Below are 25,772 nucleotides of genomic sequence, written 5' to 3' on the forward strand. Positions count from 1 at the left end.
CGGCATAGGCTGCAGCCCCTGTGGCAGTGGGTTGCCATGGGCTACCGTGTGTAGCCAGCAGCCAGCGTGAGCGGCCGGCCAGAAGCCGGTGACTGATCTGCCTCGCCCGGGAAGAACGCAATGATGGTGCCAACTTGGGCCAGTGAAGCAACGTCCTCCACAACTAGGCTGAAGAATAAAACGACAGCAACTTGTCTGTTCCCCTTCCCCCAATTCCCCAGCACTGTTCCCATCTCCCCAATTTCCCAATAAAAATCTTAAAAAAAAAAAAAAGACTTGGTCTTATCTACTAACGTATCCCTACTATCCAGCAGTGCTAGGCACACAGTAGGTGCTCAGGAAACATAAACAGAATGACCAGCTCTGAACTGCCTTCAATTTCCAGACCTTCCTAATCACAAGAAAGGTACATCTCTACCAATGTCACTATTTTTCCTGATACCAAGAAGGCCATTTTCGAGTTTTTTTTTTTTATTGGGGTGACAATTGTTAGTAAAGTTACATAGGTTTCTGGTCTACAATTCTTATTGCCCAAATCAAGGGTGGAAAAGAAAACAAAAATCTACCTTTCACTGATGTGAAATTGTAAAAAAAGAAGTGGTTTTTCTATTCAGTGTTTTCTATTCTTATTTGGAAACATTACCCTATTTGTTTAACAAAAGTTAAAATGGTTCTACGCTCTAGGCAGTGTTCTGACACCGTATGCATACTGCAGTCCAGAAGTTGGCAAACTGCAGCTCGCGAGCCACATGTGGCTCTTTGGGAACGTACGTGTAGCTCTGAAGTAAAATTGAAAATGAAAATGAAACTATCATAGTTTCATCTATAAAATTTTTAAAGGATATTATTCACATAATGGTGATTTCATTTGTTTTAGGGCTCTCGAATAATTTTTAAATTGTTGTGAGGGACAGGATTGGCTCTTTTGTCTCAAAAGTTTGCCAACCCCTGCTGTAGCCCATTGAACCCTGACATGGTAATACCCATCCTCAGTCTCTCAGACAGAGTCCTGAGGCAGATGTGGTTTGGAATTCAATACATGTATGATTTACTATGAAACAGTCATATTATACAGACCAAGCAAGATCTAGGACAGTACTCCACACTCAAACAGTTTACATATCTGAAGCAAAATACATAAACCATCATATCAGGTAAAATAAATGAAAAGAGCTTCGTGTCTGTTCATGTCAGCTTTTGCTACCAAATGAATTCAGGTCAGGTTTAGCTGTTCTATGGATAATAAACAAAATTTCCATTTTTACCAGTGTTTGAATTTCGGAATTGTGAACTTTTAATGCTACTATTGTGACTTTATAGACTGAGGAAGCTCAGACTCTGAGAGCTTAGACACTTGTCCATGATTCCTGTAAGTACATATTGGGGCTGGAATTCAGACTAAGCTTTCTGGGTCCAGAGCTCATGATCTTAGCCACAATTTAGTGCTAGCCTTAATTGGAAATATTAGCTTCAAAATATTAATTTATTTGGAAATAATCACAAATTCTAAATGGCTGACTGCAAAAAATGTGTCTAATTTTAACTTATCAGCTGATTAAAGTACACAGTGCATAAACATAACATGTGTTCATTCAACACATACTTAAGCTGCCTTTGTGTTCATTTAAAGTCAGCTTCAAAGACAGTAACATATAGAATGAAACACTATAGTGACCTTCCCAAACTCTATGTTTTGAAGAGCCAAGGCAGTAACTAGGTACCTGAAAAGTTAGTGTGTGTGTGTGTGTGTGTGTGTGAGTGTGTGTGTGTGTGTGTGTACACACACAGGTACATTTGTGGGTGTATATGTATGTTGGGGAGTGGCAGGTGGTCTGCTGGGTGGCCGTAAGAGATGGTAGCCCTTGGGGGTCCCCAGGACTCTCTATTGGGGTACAAGGTCAAAACCATTTTCATAATAACCTAAGAAATTTGCTTTTTTACTCTCATTCTCTCATGAGTTTACAATGCAGTTTTTCAGAGGCTACATAATATGTGATATTGCAACAACCTGAATGTCTTAACTCAGACATTAATTTTCAAACACGCAAAACAATGTCACTCTTGCTAATTTTTTATTTTGAAATATATGCCTATTTTTCATAAAAAAGCTATTTCTGTCCATATGTAATGAGTTTTTAAAATTAACAAATAAATACTGTCAATATTTGTATTAATTTCCAATACAGTAAATACAGATAGACACACAAAAGCTCATTGGGTCCATAAGTTTTGAACATGAAGGGGTTCTGAGGGCAAGAAATTTGGGATCCGCTCCCTTAGGCTGACCGGAAGGAAGTGGTGGGATGGGTCTATGGTCTAGTCTTCTTAGTTATCGTGTTTCACTGCATCTATTTCTCTCAAGGCCACCTGATACTAATTTTAACTTGCTTTAATTTGTACATGGATATGAGCAGGCAAGAGACCACACGTGCAATCTGCAGGGTCCTAGAACACCTACTCCTTCCCCCCACCCCCCGAAATCTCACTGCTTGAGTATTTCAAATCAAGTCACTGAACTCCTCCCCTCCTACAAAAACACACAAACAAAAATGGGACCCTGTATGTGTCTGAGGAAGCACAAAACCATCAGGGGAAATTTAAAGAGTCATCCTCTTACGCTCCTCCCCAAACTTCCTGAATTAGAATTTCCGGGGAAAATCTGTATTTTGAAATGGTTCCCCCAGGTGGTCTGATGCTTGGCTAGGTTTTGGAATCATCCCTGTAGTGAGGTGGAACTTCTAACTTCCCCAAACACGTCAATAAATAGGTTAGTTGAGGTTTACTAGAGGTCCTAAAAGTCACAATCTAGGTAAGTTTAATTTCCCCTTCTTAAATGAAGAGGGAAAGATTTTTCTGGACTCTATCCATCCAAGAGATGATCATGGTTTCTCTCACCTCTGTGCCTTTGCAGATGTTGATCCTCCTGGAATACCCTTCCTCCTCATTCATCCTGCCCCGCACTCTCCTTAAAACGACCCAGCCTTCAAAAACCAGCTCAAGCTGTCACCTACACTCTCAGGCATTTGAAGAGTGAATCACTGCTCCTGTACCCTTATTATCAAACACGGTGTAACATGACAATTGCTTCTCTCTGAAGCATTCTGGATTTTGACCTTCTTGGGGGCAGGAGCTGTGTTGGGCTCTTGCTGTAGCCACAAGACAAAGCACAGAGTTGAGAGTGTCAGGTATAACAGGCCACAAAGCATAGCCACTTTCCAGTAAACACGGTCTCTGCTGAACTAAAAAATATACATTAAAATATATTTTGATGTATTCTGATTCCTAAATGTCTATTTTGACAACACACATTTTTTTCAAGAACATTAAATTTTTCTGCTCAATCATTACTAAGGGAAAAATGCATCACTAACTAGCACTCTCTATTTAAATAAATGTCATTGAATCTTGCTTTGTCTCAGAAAAGCTGACTTCTTTGGGCTCGCCTTTTGGAGCACAAGCACACTGACTTGTCATAACCTTTCAACTAGTGCTGGACCTAGCGTGTTCAGACGACTTGCCTTGTATTTTTAAATTAAACTTATTGGGGTGACAATGGTTAGGAAAATTATATAGGTTTGAAGTGTCCATTTCTAGAATACATCATTTATGTATCACATTGAGTGTTCACCACCCAGAGTCAGTTAGTTGTCCTTTCTTCCCTAAACTATGCTTTTCTTTCTTTATGGATACTGTGTGGAGTTTTTCCTTCATTGCTATGACATTCAACAAGTCACTCAACAATACTCGTCCAGATCCAGGCACTTTTCTGGGTTCACAAAAGTGAGTACAACACTGTCCTTGCTTCCTGACAGCTGTGAGGTTCTCACGAGAGCAAAAGAACTATTGGTGACCATGCTATTGGTGGGCAAAGGAACAAAAGCACCAAGACAACATTTATTTCAAACCTGCACTGGCAACTGTCTGAGTACACAGACAGTTTCAGGGTCTGATGAGCACTACACAATCCTTCCTAGGACCAGTTCGGCAGAGAAGACTGCAGCACTGCACAGGCCCCTCCACTGAGCGCCTGGACAGAAATACACGGGCAGGTCGGCAGCCCCAGAGAGGACCTGCATCCGATGGATTTCACAGCATTCAGTGTGCTTTTACTTGCAGGTAACTAACAACTTGCAGGCGGTAATTTTTTTCTGATCTGCACACCAGCAGTTTTTTTATTGAAAAAAAAAATCAAATATATCTGTCCTGTTAACAGAAATCTCCCGAAAATATCTTCTCCAACTTCCTTTTGTAAATATTACATCTCCTTTCCCTTTGAAAAGAAAACAAATCCAAATTCATGCAAAGAAAGGCAATATGGCTCAATAAACTTCCCTGGGCCTCATTTCTTTCCTTTGAAAAGGGGAATCATATCTCTTCTGGCAACTTCTACATTCCAGAGGCATTCTGAAAAACTCAGTTACTCTGAATGGAATATAAGAATGCTTGGAGGAAGATTATATGACAGTTTCATGTGTGATCTTTGACTAAAAGTTAATGCAATTGTTTAAGTAACTATTTCTGCCACTATGCATATAAGGCTTGTATTTATTCAATGTGATGCTGACAGAAGGATGAGTCAATTTAAAAAGCCAGCGTTTTAAAGCTTTCTGTTAGCGTGTTTTCCAGGTCACACAACTAGGACAGCCTGAGCTTAAGATGAAAAGAAATGACATGGCAGGATGGGTAAACATTATTTTCTTAAAAGCTTGAAGCAGCTTTAAAGAAAATCACGGCCCGTTAACATATTTAGCTAAGAGTTAATTTAATCCTAACAACTCATAAGCTTTAAAAGTAGCTTTCAAGTCAAGAACTATAATTTAGGCCAAAACTAGAGAGGCCAAATATAATTTTCCAGCGAGGGCACCTAGTCTATCTTTCCAGAAACTCTTCTTTTACAGAAAAGTGACTTAAGTAAGCAAATGACAACACAGGCACTGATATTAAGCCAACACCAGATTTAATTTGTAAGCACGAGCTTTTCTTACACTTTCTTGCTCTTTTCACAGAAAAGCTGTTTTCTGATGACACTTTTTGAAAAAGCACCCGTTTCTATCCTAAGTGAGTTTTGACTCCTAAGTACACTTTTGATCGCGATGACCAACCTGCCTACGTGGGTGTTGACAATCACTGTCCCCCATGTCTCAGCTGCTCTTGCCAACAGTGAACAGACTGACAAGGGCAGAGTCACAAAGCAGTCAATCATACCCTACTGCCTTTCGAGGTCCCCCGCATTCACCCTCCCCCATCGCGGCTTCCTAAACTTCTCATATTCTTCTTGATCTCTGTTATGGGTTGAATTATGTTCCCGCTAAAAGATATGGTGGCGTCCTACCCTCAGGACCTCAGAATATGACCTTATTTGGAGATAGGTTCTTTACAGAGGTGATCAAGTTAAAATGAGGTCATTAGGGCAGGACCTGGTCCAACATGACTGGTGTCCTTATGAGAAAGGGAAATTTGAATACAATTTCCATGAGAAGATGAAGGCAGAGATCAGGGCGATGTTTCTCTGAGCCAAGGAATGCCAAAGGTTGCCCATGAATCACCAGGAGCTCGGGGAAAGATGAGCACATTTCTCTCTCACAGCCTTCAGAAGGAACAGCCCTGCTGACACCTTGATCTTAGAGTTCTAGCCTCCAGAAAAGTGAGGCAATACATTTCTGCTGCTTCAGCCGCCCAGTGGGTGGTACTTTGTTACAGCCACCTTAGCAAACCAATGCACCCTCTATAGCTCTTCTACTATTTCCCATTTCTAGAGCTGTTCGAAGCCACCCAGTGGCAGACAGCATGCGTGGCACTGCAGCAGTGGGCTCCACGGCCTCTGGCGGAGTGTGGGCCTCCACTGTACGTACTGCACAAGCACGTGGGGAATGAAACCGTGACTGTCACCGGACAGTGGAGGGCAAGTCATGCAGGGAGGGTGGTGGCTGTGTTACCACTGCCACTTCTCCCCTGAGACTGCGTGAGTCAGCACCCTGAATGAGTCAGGGCTCGCTTCTCTTCAACAGCCAGCTTACTGCTCTGTCTCTAGCAAGGAAAGAAACAAAGAACGAAGCACACCGGCCAGGCACAAGAACTGGATCCGCTGGAGGCGTTTATAACAAAAGTAAATAAATATATTTATAAGGCATATAATAAATCTTAGTGGAACTAATAAGAAAAGGAACAATGCCAAAAGGTAAAAAGAAATATAAATGTTTTAATATTGCTGAGGCTTTGGTCTTTTGCTGTTCTATAGATACACAATTAGCGATAACTTTTTTCTTATACTCCGGTTTTCTTTTATTGTGAGAAGACCAAAAACAGAAGAATAGAACATATATCAAAATATCCCGATGAGTATTATTTTTGAAATTGGAAAACAATCTAAATGTATAACAGTAGGTGGCGTGGTTAAACTAACAGCAGAACAATATAATGGACTGATTTCACAGCTATTAAAAATTATAAGCATGTGGACTATATTAACAAACTTAAAAGCATATGTAAATAAATACGCTAAATAAAAGTATGCTCAAAAAAAACATTACAATCATGAACAATCAGGTAAAAACCGGGTCACTGACCATCCCCGTAACTTCTAATTCTAAAATTATCTGAAATCTACCTCTCTAAGTGATATTTTAAATTTCCTAGCCTATCCTAAGGCTTAGGGCAGGCACAATATTTCTGCCTTGGTAAAAATAATTGCTGCCTAGATTGCAATATAGTGTTCTAAATATCAAAATAAGACATTGTGCTTCTCAAGGGAGCTTTTAAAGAGACTTCAGCTTAAAATAAAAAAGCCATAAAAAGTCTAGTGTAGATTTTACTATCCATTAAGATTGCTGCAATGGAATTTTTTTGTTTCTCGGAAACTACTTTCTTTAAAAACAACAAGGAAAAATCATGTGCTATGTTCTGACAAAACCACTCAATCCCTGAGATGGAAATATTTTAAGCTAATGAGTTGAAATACAACCTAGTACATGAAAAACCTTCAATATTGTCGAAGTCAAAATTGTATAAATTTGACATATATTCTTCACACATAATAAATTTATTAAATATCTATGGAACTACTGGATGAGCAGAAAGATATTAAATTCCCTTGTATTAGATATATTTTAATTCCAGTGGGACATGGGGATAGAGTCTCCTTTCAATTCTCTATAAGCTGATCCTCGGCTTCAAATTATAATTAAGAAATTTAAAGACAAATCCTGCCCCAGCCCTATAAATTCAACTTTGTGATAGGTTCAAATGTTTGTTTTTTTGTTTTTGTTTTTAATGCTACCCAAAAGAACTATTCTATTTCAGGCACTTGATATTAATATTCATCTGTGTTTATGTGGCATGATTGTTTAAAACAACTGATTTTATACCCTTAAAAATTTTATATATTTCCCACATATTATATAATAAACCAACTAATGTTTAACAATAGGTAGATGAAAGGCCAAAGAGAAAGACTAATTGAGACACTTAATGTCTGCTTAATTACAGATGTCAATCCCATTCAAGTTTTTGGTTAAAATGATTGTTTTATGAGGCTGTGTGCCTACAAATTAAAGTCAACATTTTTTAAAAAGTAGAACTCACACAGTCTTAGGATGGCAGTTATACATCTGTGTGATTAAATAGATTTTAAATACATAAAACACATAGCTTCAATATCAACTTAAATATATAGGTTAAATGAATAAGATTTTATTTGTAAGCCACATATATGTGCATATTTCATATGTAAAATATTTATTTACACAATGACTTAAATGTTAAAAAAAATCTAAAAATGTACAATGCCATACTGTTATATACTCAAAAGTAATAAAAGCAATCCTACAGTTATTTTTTTTGTTGTTAAAGTTGGTATTATGTAACTATTTCCTTATTAGCAATGGTTAGACAAAGAAATTACATTTCTGAAATTAATGGGGTTCCTTATAACTGTTAGCTGAGTGCTCATTTATGAAATGTGCATTAAATCTCTGCAAAGGTATAATTACATTACAGTTATTTTCCCCAGTTCCTGAAATAATCTGTGCTGCTAACATGAGCATTATAGCATAAGGAGTCTTTGTTTTAAGTTAGAAAGAAAAAAAGGCTACGGATTTGCCAGATCAACATCAAATATTCCAAACCACCAACATGACATCATTTCTATTTGTTGGCTTTCTGTCAAAATACCCCCGAATGTTTTGTTGTATACAGAAACAAAAGAGTAGGGCTAGTTTAAGCTTTTTTTAGTGCCTCATATATTATACTAATATACCTAGTGGAAAGTGAGTTATTAAACTGCCAAATTTAATCTAATTGAAGTCAGACACAACTCCAGAATCCTGGGGAAAGTTGGAGGAAGAAGTTAAAAGTCTTCTCAGGTAGCTGCACATTTTAAAATCAAAGAGTCAAATGTTAGGCTTCAAATTTAAAACACAATTTAGGGAGAGACGTAGAGACAAATAAGGAAAAAGGGAAAGCTATTCCTTAAAATAGAATACCAACTCGTAAATGCAGAGAAAGTAACAGAGTTAGCAAATCATCATTTTCCCCATATGATAGTAAAAATGGATTTAGGCAAGACTAATTTAATATATGCTTACACTAATGGGTGAAACCTGATGAGTACAATTAGATTGTATCAAACATCCCCATGAATTATTAAGTAGAAAAGGAAAGTCAGGAACTTTACAGTTAGGAATTCTATGAGATCACACAAAGAGATTTAAGTAATATCACCAATAATGTGTATCCTAATGTAATACACTGAAAAAGACCTCACCTCTGATATTCCTGCCAAAAATGCATAATCTGAATCTAATCATGAGGAAACATTAGACAAATCCAATTGAGTAACATTCTACAAAATCCTACACCCTCAAAAATGTCAATGTTATGAAGACCAAAGGGGAAAAAAAAGGCTGCAGAATCGTTCAAGATTAACAGTGAGTAACCTATGTGGAAGCTAAATGCAGAGTGTGATGCAAGACCAGAAAAAACCCTGCATTAAAGGACATTATTGATGCAATTGGTACAATTTGCAAAAGATGTCTATAGATTGTTGTATTCCATTAATATTACCAATTTCCTGATTTTAATAGTTGTACCAAGTTTCTATAAGAAAATACCTGTTCTTGAAAATACATACTGAAGTATTTGGAGTGAAGGGGCAAGAGTGCAATTTACTCAAGTGTATAGATCAGGAAAAAAACGGTGTGTGTGTGTGTGTGTGTGTGTGTGTGTGTGTGTGTGTAGAATGATAAAGTAAATGTGAAAAATGTTAATAATTAGTGAATCTAGGTGAAGCATTTATGGCAATTCTTTGTATTATTCTTGCAACTCTTCTGTTAGTTTGAAATTATTTCAAAATAAAATGTTACAACCTGTTCTTAGGAGAGACGTTAGAGCCAGCTAGCAGTATCCATCCAAAGGATTCCCTTCTACATTTGTTAAGTAAGTCAGCCAATTCCTGCTAATACACCGCTGATAAAATAGGTAGTCTGTAAATGTTTATATATTGCCTCTACTTGAAAAGAATTGTGAAGGTGGCTTACAATAAATGTCACCAACACATTAAAAAAAAAAAAAGAGCTAAAAAAAACTAGATCCATGATACAGAAGAATTTCCTTAAAAATGGAGATGAAACTGGCCAACGAGGAGCCTAGTTAAATGTACTTGGGACGTCTTACTCTGTTGACCATGTTCCCATAGCAGCCCTGCTTGGGCATTATCAGTCCTTTACCACCTACCTCTACTGTGATTCCTAAGACACCACAGCTCTGGCCATGTTGTTCCTTCTCCACTACATGTTGTGAAACCATCCACATTTCAAACCCTGTCCTGAGGAAGAGACTACACCACAGTTGCCCAAAGTGTCAGATGTGTGCGGCAGCCAGCTCATCTCAGGTGGTACTCACGCACAAACTCATGTTGCTGAGTTACCTTCAGAGTAAGTATTTATTTTTATAGATATTTCCAATATGTAGCAAGTGATATGTTTCCAGGGTAGTGATATGTTTCCTTCTAGAATACGTTTATTTAAGTAAATAGAAAAAAGAGGCAATTTAAAAAAAATAGTAAGTAAATAAAAAAGCAGGGATATGGCATCTGTGAAAGTAAAGGCTGTTGTAAATTACTGAGGTTTGCAAAATGTTGACTGATGCTATATACATACCATTTCAAAATCTGATTTACAGAGCTAGAGAAGTAAACTCTACAATTATGAATTACATGAAAATCCTGGCAGCAAATGCTAACTTGCTGAAATCAGTGTTCCTTTTACATCAGTAAAGATAATATTTTAGAAAGCACCCTCATGCTTTTTTTAGATTTTAGTAAAAATTCAAAATAACATAAATAATCTTCTAAAGATAGACATATAGTAAATTATCATTTTAACATCATTTAGAAAAAAAAATCTTAGTGTCCAAATAGAAATATTTTAGTCCACAGAGATGTCGGAAAAAAACCTGAAGAGGAACAATGGTAACACCTACTGAACTCCAAATATTTATTTATTATATCTTTTTATGAAAACAAATGTACTGGCTACAACAATATGCTCCTACTCTGATCAAGTTCTAGGGGAAATTGCTAGGGTATATGTAGGCTGTTTCAATTTTTAACAATCTGTGTGACATGAAAAATGAAACCAGATGTTAAAGAAAATGCCCACTTGTTTGCTTCCAAAGCACCAGGGCTTACCAAAGGCTGCTGGGGCTGCATCGCTTGGAGACTGAGGGTCTGACCCTGGGGCTGCGAGGGCTGCTGGGGCTGGGGGGGCTGCTGCATCTAGAAAGAAAGAAAAGGATTAGACACGTAAATATAGGGGGCTAATATCATGCCAATCTTCTCCCCCCATGCACCTTTTATTTAATTATTTTGTGGCAACAAAAATAACATACACCTGCCTCCTCCATCTTTGCCTTGTCAAACACTGTTCATCTTTCAAGGGCAAGAGCTAAATCTGCTCCTCCATGAAGCCTTTTTGGACCACTCCGACCCTGAGCATCACTTCCTTTGGTGGTCATGGCATTCACCAACTACGCCATCCTGTACTGTCCAGGGGCATCCTCTGTACTTACTGTTTTAACTCCTTTCGTGTCATTTGTCCTTCCACGTGTGTTATCCTACTTTCTACTACCAGGTTAGACAAAGACTGCTCCGCAGTTACCTTTTCATTCCTTATGTCATCTGGAGGAACTCTTGCAGGTAGTATCATTTATTTTTTTTTAAGGAAGAGGAAGGTGAAATGAAGAAGGAGGAGGAGGAGGAGGAAAGGAAGAGTTGTTTTTGAAGAACTCGAAGATTTTTCTTTTTTAAGTTGTAGATGTGGAAAATTATGGCATAAATTACCAGCATAAAATAAAAAATCGTGTCTGTGACAAAGTTGTCTCAAATATATAACTCTTGGGAAACATTTTGAAGTCACAGAAGAAACAGAGAACAAAGAGGAAAATATTAATAGTGGTTTGTCTCAACGACAGTTCAAGTTTCCTGCATCCAAACACTTCATCTTGATGATGACAGCATCCAACTTTTTTTCACCTTTTGCTTTTTCCAGCTTGGTTTGTATACTATCCCCAATTTGTTTGTCTCTTTTAGGGTAAGGTAATAAATAGCTATTGCCAGAGGGCATTTCTCAGTAAGTGACAACGCTCAATCATGAATTGGAATCCAATCAGAGGTCTGGGCAGGGTTACTTCCAACATGAACAACCCAAGTTGGTTTTGAAACACGGTGGTGATTACAATATGAAGCCAATTCTCCATTTGGCATTCTGTGAACTTTTCCAAGAAAAATTAACCCAACTTTATAAATATTAATTTGTTTCTCTATGGACGTAGTCAACTACCTAAAAAGGAATAAGCATAATCCTGATGCAAAGACAAATCACTTTTACTTATCTACAAAAATAGATAACGAAAAAATTATCAGAAGGACATATTATGCCAATTGGGGAAAAAAGTACATATTAACCAATAAAGAAGATTTTCAAAATTTGCAGCCTTAAAAAACACCAATGTAAGACAGAAAGTAGTCAATTAACAAAGAATGTAATAACTTTCCACAATGATTTGAAAATGTGAAGTTTTAAAACAGAGGGAAATATAAATATCAGTTCTAGGATGTTCTGAAACATATCTTCAGAATTTGGAAAAAAATTATTTTAAGAAAATACCACTACAAGTATTAATAGTCATATTTATGGTAATATTAACAAATGAGTGCTTTACTTGCATAGTTATTTCTCACTATACACTTAGGGGTAGGCCCTATAATTATTTTCATTTTACTTATGAGAATTAGAGGGGTTTTTACCATGTTGGAGATCACATCTATACAGTAAGTGGAACTGGACCTTGGTAGGCCATACTCCCCCCAAACCAATTACTGTGTGTTATTACTTTTGTGATACAAATTTTTTTCACATTTTCACAGGTAAAAATCGGGATGCAACTAATGGTACCTCATAACTAATGGTATCTTATAATTAGGAAGCCTAGTTCTAGAGGATTTGTGTTGTCTTCTGTCTGTCCCCTGGGGATATTGCCAACCAGAATGTTTTGGATCACACTGAATTCAGACCTGAAACCTACTTGAGCTTGTGGTTTATATTCTCAGTGGAGATTTTTCCTTCCCTCCATCCAGTGTCATGGTGGAGACATGCAAGTTCCTTTGCTGTTCCTTTCTATACAGCAGGTTTACTTCTTATCGATCTCACACCAAGAGAACAGCCCTTGGGTAGCCCCACTTTACCAGACTCTCCCTTTTGGTGTTTTTTTCTTTCTTAGTAATACATAAGTGACAGTACATCTCAAGCTGGATTGCTGAGTCCACTATACAGACTCATCAGTCCATCTCCAATCCAATAACATAGAACAAGCTTGAGAATAGTGAAGACAAATGGAACAGATAAACATATTAGCCTCTATTTCTTAAATGAGGAAGCTAGAAGCCAGAATATGCCAAGTGAAGGAACCCTTTATCTAGGAGACTCAAATATTTCTATCAAATAATTGAAGATAGCTCTCTGGATTCTAACAAGAGTCAAGATGAAATATCTCTTTCAAATATCCTACCAATATAATGCCAGCTTCACAGCCTAATTAGACCAGAAGTGTTATAGAAAACTTTTTGGATTAAAGATCCCTCTAGGACAGCCTTTTTATTCAAACTGCATGGCCTCTAGTTAAATAATGAGTGGGTAAGCTGAGGCTTACGCTGTTAAAATAAAGGCATCCAGCGACCCTCTTGAACCTTGGTGGATGGGGAAGGACGCCCTGGAAAACGCACTCTCCTGCCTGTGACCTGGTAGAACCCAGAGAAAGAAAGATGCTTGGCAAGTTGGAGCTGAATTACACCAATTGAGCTTCTAGTGTCTCTAGTGTCAAACACACAGGATTCTTTGGAACTTGGCAATTAAAGGCCAAAGCGCCTGTTATTTCTCATGACTGCTGAGGACTCACCACCACACACTGCCCTCGCACCCAGTCCCATACCTGGAGGAACCTCTGCTGCTGTCGCACCTGTGGCTGTCGGGGTCTCATTGGGTCCTGAGGAAGGGGCCCCGAGGGAAGGTTTGGGTGTGCCGACGTCAGCACGGCATCGATTCCTCCGCCCATCAGCGGGCTCTGCTGGAGGGACTGATGGTTGAGTCTGGTGAAGAATCACACAGCTGGTTTCAGGGCAGGTGGTCCATCACACATTTAATCAGTGCCACTGGCACATCACACACATTTAGAGAAACGACTGGGTTCGATCATTTCTTGTACAATTCGAATGCAATAAAGGCCGGTGGTTAAGATTATCTTGATTCCCAGGGATGGACAGGATCACTTGAAAAGGGCAATAAGCATGCTTACTACTTAAGGTAAAACTGCAATCACATATAAATAACTTTCTAAAAAATGTATTAACCAATGACATCAATTGAGCGTTTACTCTGGACTAGGCACTGTGGTGAAAGTCTGAAGCGTGTTATTTCATTGGCTCTCCACAGCAGCCCTTAGAGGTTGGTCAGCAGTTCTGCTATGCCCACACTAAAAACGAGAACAGAGAGCTAGAGAAATAACTTTCCAAAATTATTCAGACAGCAAATGGCACAGGGGGCATCTCAATCCAGAACTTTGGGGCTCTACAGTTCAGGTTTTTAGGCAATATGCTATGCTGCCATTTATTAGAAAAATAATAAACACAGAAGGTGCCAAAAAATGTATATACATTTTAAGAAAGGAAAAAACTATTAAGATTGTAATACTCAATAGTCACCAATAATAAAAGATGAATACAAGTCACGTTTGACTTCTACAATTACAAGAGGTGCTCAAAGTTGTTACTATCAGCGTCCAGACACTTCTGATTACGGCAAAATGCTGCTTAAGCAACGTTGATCAGTGTCCACTTGTACACAGTTTTTTGGCACCCCACCGTATAATGAATATTTTCCTAATTTCTTTTCCCAAACGTACTACCAACAACCCTGCCAACTTTCCCAACAGTGATTACGTGGAGTTGACATGCAGCCATTGATAATACCTGAAGCCAAGCTGCTCTGCTATTCACTGTAGTACAAAATTTTGCATGAAACTTAATTCTTCTATATTAATGCCATCCAACAGAACTTTCTATGATGACTGAAATTTTCCACATTTGTGCTGTCCAATAAGATAACCACTGGCCACCAGGACCAGCTACCTAATTTTTGGGTCTCGGTGCAAAACAAACTGCAGGACTTTCTGACTAAAAGTTAGCAAGAGGGTGGCAGAAGAGCTTTAAATCAAGCGGGGGCCCTTCCAAACATGGCGAACTGTGTGTGACTGCTCTAGTCACAAACTTTCGAAGATGGCCCCATGGGCTCCATGTGGCTCCTGAACACTTGAAATGTGACTAATGTAACTGAGGAACCAAGGTTTTAATATAATTTTAATTAGTCTAAATTTAAATAGCCACATGTGGTTGGCCGCTACTGTAATGGACGATGCAATTAGACACTATATCTAAGGGCTCTGACTAAACAAGAACTAGAAAAAAAGGCTTTTCTGATCCTGCTTTGCAAACCATCTCTGACGTGGAAAAGGTAGAAACTAAAATTTAACAAAACTCTTTCGGGCATCATGCACAAACATCGCAGTCATAGGTTTTACGACTCCAGTCGAGATGCTAGTAAGGTACTGCTAACCATATTCAACATCTTTTAATCTTAGATACTTTTAGCCAAAAAACCTTTTTTAAAAGGGGAAAAGAAAGAACACTGGAGGCAATATAGTGGTATCTTCTAAAACTATCACACCTGTGCTATGGAAGATGCGAATCAAACTGTAGGGGCCTCGAGTGAAATAAACAAGATAGGCCACTGCTCATTTTGAATCTCTCTCTGGGTGTTCCTAAAAATGAGGTGACAGAATGCAAATATACAAGTTCATCAAAACAATATGAAGCGCCATGCCCTAGAAGAAGCCTAACAAAGAGAAGAATATGAGTGTCTACTATTGCAATCATTATTTCTAGATGGGTCACCTCTGAGAGCCCGTCAAAGGCTGCAGGTACGGCGATGCCTGCTGCTGCACGTAACCACTCGGCTGCTGCTGTATCTGTCTGAGCCTTTCCATCAGTGCTGGGTTGGAATGCGCAGCTGGGTAGGTTCTGGAGTTATAGCTGGGAGACAGAACCACACCGCCGACCTGCTGCTGTGGGGTCTGCTGCAAAGGCATCTGTGTTCCATACATCGTGTAGCCTTGGGGCATGGTCTGCAGGCAGGCAGGAGGAACCAAGTCAGTGTTACAATTTACCACCAGCTTTCCTGTTGCTAAGATATATGGAGCAAAAAGAACCCCACTGCTCTCAAATGCTCTTATATGAAGAGGACAACCATGGGGGCAGAGAGGCTAGCCTTAAAGCGATAGAATGAACTGGCTAAAAAATGATTTACCAGAAAATGCAATTAAAAAAAATCAAAAAGAATCTTCACTTGGTTAAGAAATTAGTGTTAAAATCAGTTGCTTATTCTGAGAGAAGGAAGGGCATATTTCTTTATAGACAAGCAGCCATACTTTTCAAGCATAGATGACGTCAATGTTCAACAGATTCCAAGCATCATTAATGTCATTTGCAAAATTAGTCAGAAAAGCTACCCCCAGGCTCAATGTAAATTAAAATAATGGCATACACTCCCCTGATATGTGACTACACCTCCTTGGATCTGATGAATGTGCCTGCAGTAACTAACCAGTTACAAAAAGAAAAACCCAAGTAATAAATAATACCTTACCCAGAGAGTAAGGGTGTAACTGGCGACTATTCAATACCCTCGAGCCCAGCACTGCACCAATTATCTGAACACTTCATTTTTCTATGCAGTATTAATATACAAGAACCTGTTTCTCTAAATCTTGACATCTAATGTAAACAAAAGACCTGACGTTCTGCTGGATCATTACGTACAATTTATAGAACAGAATGCCGATTAAAGTAGAAGAGGATAGTTTACTATTGTTGAATGCAGTCTAATGGCTCTGCCTGGAAGACACTAATGTAGAATGCACTTGCAGCAGGCACTGTGGGTGGATCCAGGTTGCAGGGAGGGCTCAGAGCCCTTGAGGGCCAATCTTGGCTTTCCTTTCAGCTGTGGACACGGTATGAATTGCTAGCCCCAACCAGGAATTTTATCCACCTCTGGCTCCTGATTAGGAGGGGCATAGGGTCAAGAATGTGGACACATAAATAACAAGATTCTTAGAAAAAAAAATGGCTCCAGATTTACATTACATTATGGCATGTCTACCATTGGCTGAGCAGCACTGTGTATCTGGTGTAGCATTTAGTTTCATAGGTTGTCTTAAATCCTCACACGCTCACTTCTACTTTACAGAGAAGGAAACCAAGACTCAGTATTGTGCGCAATGTTACACGGCTAGTAAATGGCCAGGGAGTTTGCCAAGGTCTGATTCCACGGTCAATTATCTTCTTATTCTACATGACTCCTTTCTGAGTATCTTTGAATACGATAACTTATATATATATATATTATAACAGAAGTACTCTGGGGCTCCTAAGCATCATTAATAGAGAGGTTTGAATTTAGTTTTGTTTTCAGTTCAAGAATTTCCTAAAATGTTGTTATGTTCCTTAAATTAATTAATCCTGAGACTGGTTCAACACTAACTGGTAATGCTTTTTTGGAAATGTCAATTATAATCTGAAAGCAGACGTAACTAAGTTCTAGATCCCATAAGGGCCTTGACACCCTATTGACTTGGTTTCCCACTTCAAATAAAGAGCATTAAAAACCCGGGCAGCATCTATGAAACAAATGTGGGTACCTGTGCTTGCTGCAGCCCTGGATACTGGGGGAGCTGAGGGGAGGGCCGTGCTTGTGCAGCAAAGAGAGCAGCCTGGTCCCCCGGCTGACCCTGGAAAACAAAGCCAAGGACAACTCTCGGTCATAACAGCAAGGGCTTGATTTGAGCTCCTGACTAATAATCCCAATATAACCCACAACACCAAATCTCATTATGTGAATACAGAACTTGCAGGTTTCCAAACTGCATTAAATTGGATTTCTCATCAATTTCTTATGTGTATAGAGGCTGTTGAACTTATTATTTCTTCCCAAGAAGACTGCAGATGTCACCAACGATAACACAGACATAAATACAAGCCATAGTAGCCAATAAGCGGCTCTGAGGTAGCATTCCCATATGCTCCCGGGTACAAATGGCCCTCCAGAGTGAAGGCGTGGGTCCCTCATTGTGAAATCCACAACCAGAGACGCACCATCCTGTGCCCGTAAGGGGAAGGCATTGCACAGACAAATGCCACATACAAATTCCATGACTTTTGAATAAAGTTTTTTTTATAGTGCCCTGAAAATTGCTTATTTAGCTATCCAGTGGATGAATTTGGTATCTCCTATGACTCTAATAATCAATTAAAATAAAATCAGTAACAATTTATAAAGTAATAGCAAATACAATTCTAATCAACTACAATATAAAATAAAACCAACGAACATCTGTTCACCGATCTTAATACATGTTTTGGCCTTAGGAAAATATATTCATAAGAATGGTATGCATTTTAGGTTTGGTGGCAGAAACTACCTCATGGAAGCTTGCAGTAAGACTCACAGAAAGAGGCCTAGCTTCTGACCACTCTTAGGTTTTCTTCAGGACCTAACTAATTATAAAGAATGCGGTTTATCCTAGGATAGTTTACTACTGTTTTATATCAGATGTACAGATTTTTAAAAATTGCTAAATTACAGTCATATAAAGCATTTTAATGTTCCTGGAAAATAGTTTAAATATCTCTAGCAAGGAGAAAAAAGGGATAAACATTTAGTTAAGAGGGAGAACGCCGATAATTATTAAACATCTACTCTATGCCAGGGAGTGGGCTTCTGGCTCTTATTTCCATTTTCTCACAGGAACTCTGCAGGGCGAGAGCATCGTTCCCATCTTCTTCAGCTAGGAAAAGCTAGGCTCAAAGGGCTTCAGCAGCTCGGTGAGCTCAGCTAGGCCAGGCCAAGCCATTATCTGAACGCAGGTGAATCTGACCCCAAAGCACAGGGCTCTTTCCATAATAAAGAGATGCCTCTATACGTGGGATTAAGGATGAAAATATTTAAGACCTCATTTGGTGCTTATTATTTAAGGACATTTACCATCTTAAACTCACCCCCAAAAATAACCAAAAGGAGACTCTCTATTGAGACTTGTTAAGAGATATTGAACTAAAATGTATACATCAGACAGGGCAGCCCTTTCTTTGATCCCCACATAAAATCACTTGAGGGCATTTAAGAAACTTCAGTGTTTCCTAAGGTGACTGTTCACCCATACACAAACCAAACATGAATTTCTGGCGGTATTTACTATGTATCTGCATAGAACAGCTTCAACAAGAATCTTACTTTCCACCACCTTGAGCTGATTAATCTAAGCGCAATTCCATCTCTATTTGCTTGTGTCTAAGATAAATAGACCCAATTCCTCTACGAGAAACCACAGTATCTGAATGGCTTTTGATTCTCCGAACAGTACGCCAAAGAGTCATTAAATCAATTAGACCTTTAAATGCTACTCTTCAAATCAGTGTTCCCTGACCGTGTCGGATGAGGTCCCTGAAACATATTGTTGTGTTTCCTTATGGGGACAAATACATACATAGTACCATTTTTACAGAAAGGAAGAAAAATGAATTGTTATATGTGAGTTAGAATCTTGTCATCCATAAGTAGTCTACAATACCCATGCATGCCCTGTTTTAGCTTGAAGGGAAACAAGATGTGATTTGTATGTGTGGATGTATAAAGATCTTTTTAACTCTTTACTCTTCCTCTGCTTTTGAAGAAATTTATGAAACTGTGACTTACATGTAGGGAAAAACTAGCATACTAATCAGGTAAGTATCTGAGTTACTGGGCTACACTCTTTTATTGACAAATAACTGTTGAGACTGTAGATTGAAAAAAATATGGATTAAAAACTATTCTACATTTTAAAAAGTCACAAAATTAACATTCAAGGAAAAATTATAACTTCACTATAACTTCAAAAGAAAGAGCAAAGGATCAAAAATTTCAAATCGGTTTTTACACTCCAAAATTCATGCATTCTCAACCATTTTTGTCTAAAGGTTAACTTTTTATGTGTGAACATATTATATTCCCTCCTACCATCTACTTAAGGCAACAATTCAGTTATGCAGTGTCCTCCCTGAGGCAACCACAAACATCCCGAGTTGGCTAGCACTCTCCAAGTGCTCTGTCAATAGCTTTATTATCGGATGTTGCCCCGGATTATTTTGAAAAATACCTGGTCTCTTCCACCAAACTGAAATGGCCTCCCACTGTTCTTTGGTTTTTCCTAGAATAATGTCAAGAACACACTAATTTCAATTTGTACAAATAGTTCAGTTTGGTGGGGAAAGACTAAAAAAGAAAAGTTCTTTAGTAACTTGAAAGATTTTACAAATGTTCAACAAGAACCATAATGTGGGACTAAGCAAGGAAACTGAAGGTTGAGATTCAGTACAAGTTTCTTCATATTGATGGGGATGGTTTTGCTGCATTTAATCAAAAGTTTCTTCATATTGATGGGGATGGTTTTGCTGCATTTAATCAAAAGGGACTAATCATCCAAGTTGGGCCAGGTCAGGACACCAGGTGCCAGGCAGGAGCACGCCTGGCAAAGAGAGACACACGATCACCTTAGTGATTCATAACCCATTTATCTGTCATTTTTGGAAAACCTCCTAAGTTTTATTTCATTTAGCTTTCATTGGTCCTAGCACTGTGTCTGGTATATAGTAAGTGCTCAATAAACACCTGTTGAGGAAAATCTAAGGTTTACTTTAGTGTATCTGTTAACTAAGACTTCCAGAGCTAAATTAGGATATATACCGGGGGTGCCAAAAAAATGTATACGAGTATACATGACTTGTATTCATCTTTTGTTATCGGTATATATTGAGTATTACAATTTCAATACAGTGTTTTCCTTTCTTAAAATGGGTCTACATTTTTTGAGCACCCTCTGTAGTTCAGTATAAGTTAATTCACCAAGTGCTTTCCATCTGCCCCGTATCTGTTAGTATCATGTTTTGTTCTGGAATCTCATTTTTAATATCATTTTTAACATCAATCATTTTAATGATCTCTTCTTTCTGACTGCATTGCTATCTGGATAGTAGCTCAATTTCTCCCTCTTGACTTATTCTGCTTAACTGAACCATCAGAGGCAGCAATAACTTCATATTTTTATGGGTGTAAAGGACAGTTCAAGCTCAGGAGGTTGGATTCTGATGGAATGTGCTTCCAGCCAGGTGTCGTATGATTTTGAGCAAGCACATCAGTGAGAGAGAAGATGAGACACGTCTGTGCAATGGCTCCAGCTCCTACACTCAGTACTGGACTCAGATGTGCTCAGGGAATGAGCTACAGTTACTAATGAAAAGTTCTTCCACTGGGAAATTCTGACAATTACACAGACCCACCTCTACATTGCTACCTGCTCAATGTGGTCTCTCTAGTTTGTTTTTATGCACTTTGCCTTGAGCTTGACTCTATGTGAGAAGTATTATTCCGTTACATTTTCAAAAATTTAGGCTTTGTAAAAACTTCTAACAAAGCTGTACTGTTCAATACTGACTCATTTTCCTGGCCTTTAAAAGAATAATTTTCTCTCTTACTGCTTTGCTTTTAATCAGACAAGAGAAGTATCTGAGCTCAAATATGTTAACTCAAACACCTTTTGAAATAAATGCATCTAGTAAGTTAAAAAGTTTTGAAAAATCATCTTCAAACATAATTTTCATTCTGAGTATTGTTCTCTTCAGTAGCTCACAATCAGTCAGCTGTGCAAATGTAAAGGTCTCTTTTTAAAGGAGAATTGGTTATACCTCCAACTAGCAGGCAGTAAGCATTAAAATCAGTAGCATTTCAGGATCAGGGATTTTCTATCCACTTTATTTACTAGCAATATTCTCCCTCCCACCCCCCAAATCCCTATTTAGTAATTTTTCAATAGTGTCTACGGTCACAAGTAGGGAAACAAGATGTAGTGGAAAAACCACAGCCAGATTTTGTGACTGTTTCTGAAAATGCTGATTTAGGAATAGTAACAAAAATCACCCAATGAAAACCAGTGGGTACTGTTTATAAGCCATCTAGCAAAAAGCGTTTTATTTGTGATACTAGTTTGGAAGGTACTGAGTAATGGTGCCCAAGGCTCAAACACATGGTGTGAACCAGGAGTTATAGCCATCATATCCTACTGGTGTATTTTAATTCAGAAAACAGAGAAAATTCTATAATTATAAGAGGTTCTGTTGACCAGTTATGCTTGATTCTTTTATAAAGCTTTCACATCAAAGATAAATTGGTTGGGAATCAACTAACAGTAAGGTTAACTGCTGGAACCAACTGATTTATTCTAAAATAAACATACCTCATACAATAATGAACTTTTACAATATAATCTATTCACATGTTCATAAATAATATGATTGGTTGAGTATATACATTCATTAAATTTCTACTATTAGAGAATATTAAAGGAAAATAAAAATGGTGAAAAGGAAAGCAGATACACACACACATACACACACACACACACACACACACACACATACACACACTTCCATTTCCACTAATTTGAATGAATATAGAAATCATAGAACCTTGACTTTCAATATTCGACAAACAAAATATTTTGTCTACTTTTAAAAAAGTGAGATCAGTGGATTGGTACAAATTGTTTTCTATCAGAATTACATAATTATCTGACAATAAATACCTTAGAGCAAATAAGCTACCTCCAAAATAGTTTCAAATTTGATGTTTAATTCAATTTTTTAAATAAGTAAGAACCTTACCTGCTTTCTGTACAACACAAAGTGTCAAAAAAAATTGATAGAAAAATTGGTTCTTTTCAGAAAAGTCTCCAAACTTTCCTTTGCTGAAATAACTATTAAAGAAATTGCCTATATAACAAGTAGTTAATAATCTAAATATTTCAAAGCTTGAATAATGCAGTTAAGGATATTTTCACCAACGTATAGAAAGTGTTACCCATTAAATTGGCAGTGAAACAAGTTGACTTACATTCACATCTGAGATGTGTGCTCTTTTTTATTCTAATGCTTCTTGGGTTTATGTTGTAAGTTGGCTACCTGATACAGAAACCTATAAGTAATTTAATGCAAAACATGCATTCTTAGCTAGCCCAGGCAAAGCAGTAGAGGTGAAGGCTTATGACATGCATACACAAAACCTATGCTCAAAAAAACATCTTCTCCATACAGGAAAGAAAATAGAAATGATGCGTTCTTTTGAGAATTTTGGATTAGCCAGTGAGTGGGATGTAATGAGAAGGGTATGCTTCATAACCACATTTTTCATTATCTTGCATTGGCCTATGAGTCAGCATGCCATGCGTTCCTCTGCTGATGATGGGAGTTACCACAGAGAGAAGCAAGAGCTTGGAAAGAGAGGTTCAAAACTGGGGTTGAGATGAAGGGGCACAAACTGGTCTATGTTCCCAAGCCCAGGCGATGAACGTCCACTGGTTTCTCTACCATACACATATACGATGAAAATCATGAGGCAATCAAAGGGGAACACTGTCAGAAATAAATCCCATCAAATCGAACATGGTCAATGCATTCATGAATTTGTGTTACAGTCTCAAACATAAACCGAGCGAATAACAGTGAAATGGAGACTATCATTATTACCACTATAGAAGAATAACCCGCTTCTCATTTTGATGTTCAAAGAGTAATGCTATACAAGTTTACTTAAAAAAAAAAGGAAAGAAAAAGGAATGACAGCAGGGGTGTTACCATTATGTTGTCAAAGTCTTCCAGAAGGGAGACAGCAGAGTTACAGAAGTCCTACAGAAAGGGGACAGCAAGAAAACGGCAGACAATACAGATAAGATTTTTTTTTAGTCTAATGACGTGGGTAGCCAAAATACATATGAAACAGTTCATTTTAAAACAATGTTTCAGAGAGTCAAGACTTGAAAACCCAGGCCGACAGGGGTTTTATTAATTAATTTATACGCCAAACGATATCACATGGGCTGGGACACTGAGAAATAATACTGTAACATTCATATAATGGAATAGCACAACCTGGGGATTAAATGGTAGCACAAAAGAGTTAGGGGTGAGATCACACACAGATACTTCCTGTAACAAAGAGATGGCGTCTCAGTGAACAACAGGGAGCCCAGCCTAGAGGCAGTGAGACAGCTCAGGGCATTTGGGTCACGTGAAACGGACAAGACATTCAGGGAACAAGCCAGTAGGTCATATATTGTTGGAGGATGTGATTAGGTAGCTCTGGCCCCAGTAAATGCAAATGAATATAGAGCATGAGGTTCATCACACATCTAATCAACCAAAATAGACAATAAATATTTATAGTGCCACCAATGTTTACACACAAACATGGAATCGGAGTCAGAAAAAGGGAACTAAATCCATGGGAAATTTTCCTATTTCTCAGGTAAATAATTTCCTTGTTTAATAATTTTTATAAAGGGATTCTAAGTGACATTTTGTCTGAGCACTAAAAATTTTCTACTCACTGAGTTTTAGAGACAGAGATGAGACAAAGGATTCTCAATGCTACTAGAAAAAGTACTTTAGTTAAGTACTTAGTACTAGAAATTATAGGAGGAATTTCACCAGCAAATACTACATATTCTCACCATTTTAATGCAGGCACATGATTCACTGTGTCTGTATACTGGTCTTCAGATACAACAACCACCTTGGTATTAGCCGCCTACTCTCACCCCTCTACACAAATCTGCTCCCCTCTCATAAAATCAAGGTTAGTACACTTCTTCTAGATCATCTAGTTGCCTAATCACAATTTCAGCAAGTAAAATGGGCACCTTCCTCATCATTCAAATAAATAGAAAAATACCAGGTAATAAGTAATAAGCAAAGTACCCACTTCCCTGGACACGGTTTCCTTCCAAAGCACAAAATAAAATGGTTTAGGACATATTTACTATGTCCATTGTTTTTGTCCTCTTAAGTTCATTTTGTCACTGAGATGTTTATAAATTGTACTCGCTGAGTAAATGCTATCAGACAATTAAAGATAATTGTCAAAACCTAAGATTTGTTTATCAATAAGACTATTTTGCCCATCTTTATCAAATAAGAATCAAAGTATTTTGAAATTCGCTCAAATTATACAATCAGGAAAATTATAGAAGGGAGAACTTGAATAGCTGGCATTAAGGTCTGACAATACTAAGGGTTGGTGAGGATGTGGAGAAAGGAAAACACTCATTTATCACTCACGGGACACATCACCACTTCAGATGTCAAATTAGCATTTCCACTTCCAAGTACATGCCCTAAAACTCTCCACACGTATAGAAGAAATGTACAAAAATGTTTACTGCAGCATTGTTAACATTAAGAAATAATTGGAAATAACTTAAATGACCATCAACAGGGGGATGGATAAATGTTAATATTCATAATGGAATAGCATCTAACCAGGAGAAGCAAATGAATAGAAGTGTAACAAAGTCAATATAATTCAAAATTAGTCAAAATACAAAAGCTGCAAAACAATACAATAATACACGTGTGACACTATTATATAAAGTCTCAAATCTGAAAGTAACACTATATAATAATGTTTATGTCAAAATGGATGCAAAAATATATAGTACAAGTATAAAACATTCACAAAACAGAAAAGCACTAAATTCATGATATAAATTCTTTGCAGGTAAGAAGGGAAATGAAAGGAGATAAGAAGCCTTATCCATATCTGCAATGACTTATTTTTTTCATAAACTGATCTAGAGCAAATATGGCAGAACATTTTTAATAAAGCTAGGTGGTAAGTACATTAGCGTTTGCTATATTATTTTCTATTCTTGTCTGTATGTATGAAACGCACTCCAAGGAGTGAGCATGAGGGAGACAGCAAAGGAAGGAAAGAGATGTTCCAAGTGATACCACATCCGTAGGGCAGAAGATCAATCACCGGACAAAAAGGTTGGTTGCTCAATGTAAAAGGGTTTCATGAATCCAAGAGGCAGGTTTTCAGGAAGTTACACTTCAGCCAAGGAGCTAACACTTCTGGGAGGCTCTGACTCAGTCACTGTTCCTTCATTCAAGTTACCTCATGCCTTTATCTGGATACACAATGATGGCACCTACTCCCGGGGTGATAAACTAGTGTTCTTATCAGTACCCGCTAGCTATAACTGAGCACATTGTTTCTGTTCCCTGTCAGAAATCTTCCTCT

General features: G+C 37.9%; 1 protein-coding gene across 1 annotated transcript in view; it reads right to left on the reverse strand.

The window, feature by feature from the left end:
* MED12L (mediator complex subunit 12L) overlaps window positions 1–25,772 on the reverse strand; it is a 350,111-nt gene that overhangs the window by 7,658 nt on the left and 316,681 nt on the right. The window contains exons 40-44 of the mRNA XM_019661307.1: window positions 23,327–23,377; window positions 17,302–17,391; window positions 15,500–15,729; window positions 13,483–13,639; window positions 10,685–10,771 (exon numbers count right to left, since the gene is read on the reverse strand). Coding sequence (XP_019516852.1) covers window positions 10,685–10,771; window positions 13,483–13,639; window positions 15,500–15,729; window positions 17,302–17,391; window positions 23,327–23,377 — 615 coding nt within the window. The remainder of the gene's footprint in view (window positions 1–10,684; window positions 10,772–13,482; window positions 13,640–15,499; window positions 15,730–17,301; window positions 17,392–23,326; window positions 23,378–25,772) is intronic.

The sequence above is a fragment of the Hipposideros armiger genome, unplaced genomic scaffold (genome assembly GCF_001890085.2).
Source record: "Hipposideros armiger isolate ML-2016 unplaced genomic scaffold, ASM189008v1 scaffold_344, whole genome shotgun sequence".
NCBI classification, from domain to species: domain Eukaryota; kingdom Metazoa; phylum Chordata; class Mammalia; order Chiroptera; family Hipposideridae; genus Hipposideros; species Hipposideros armiger.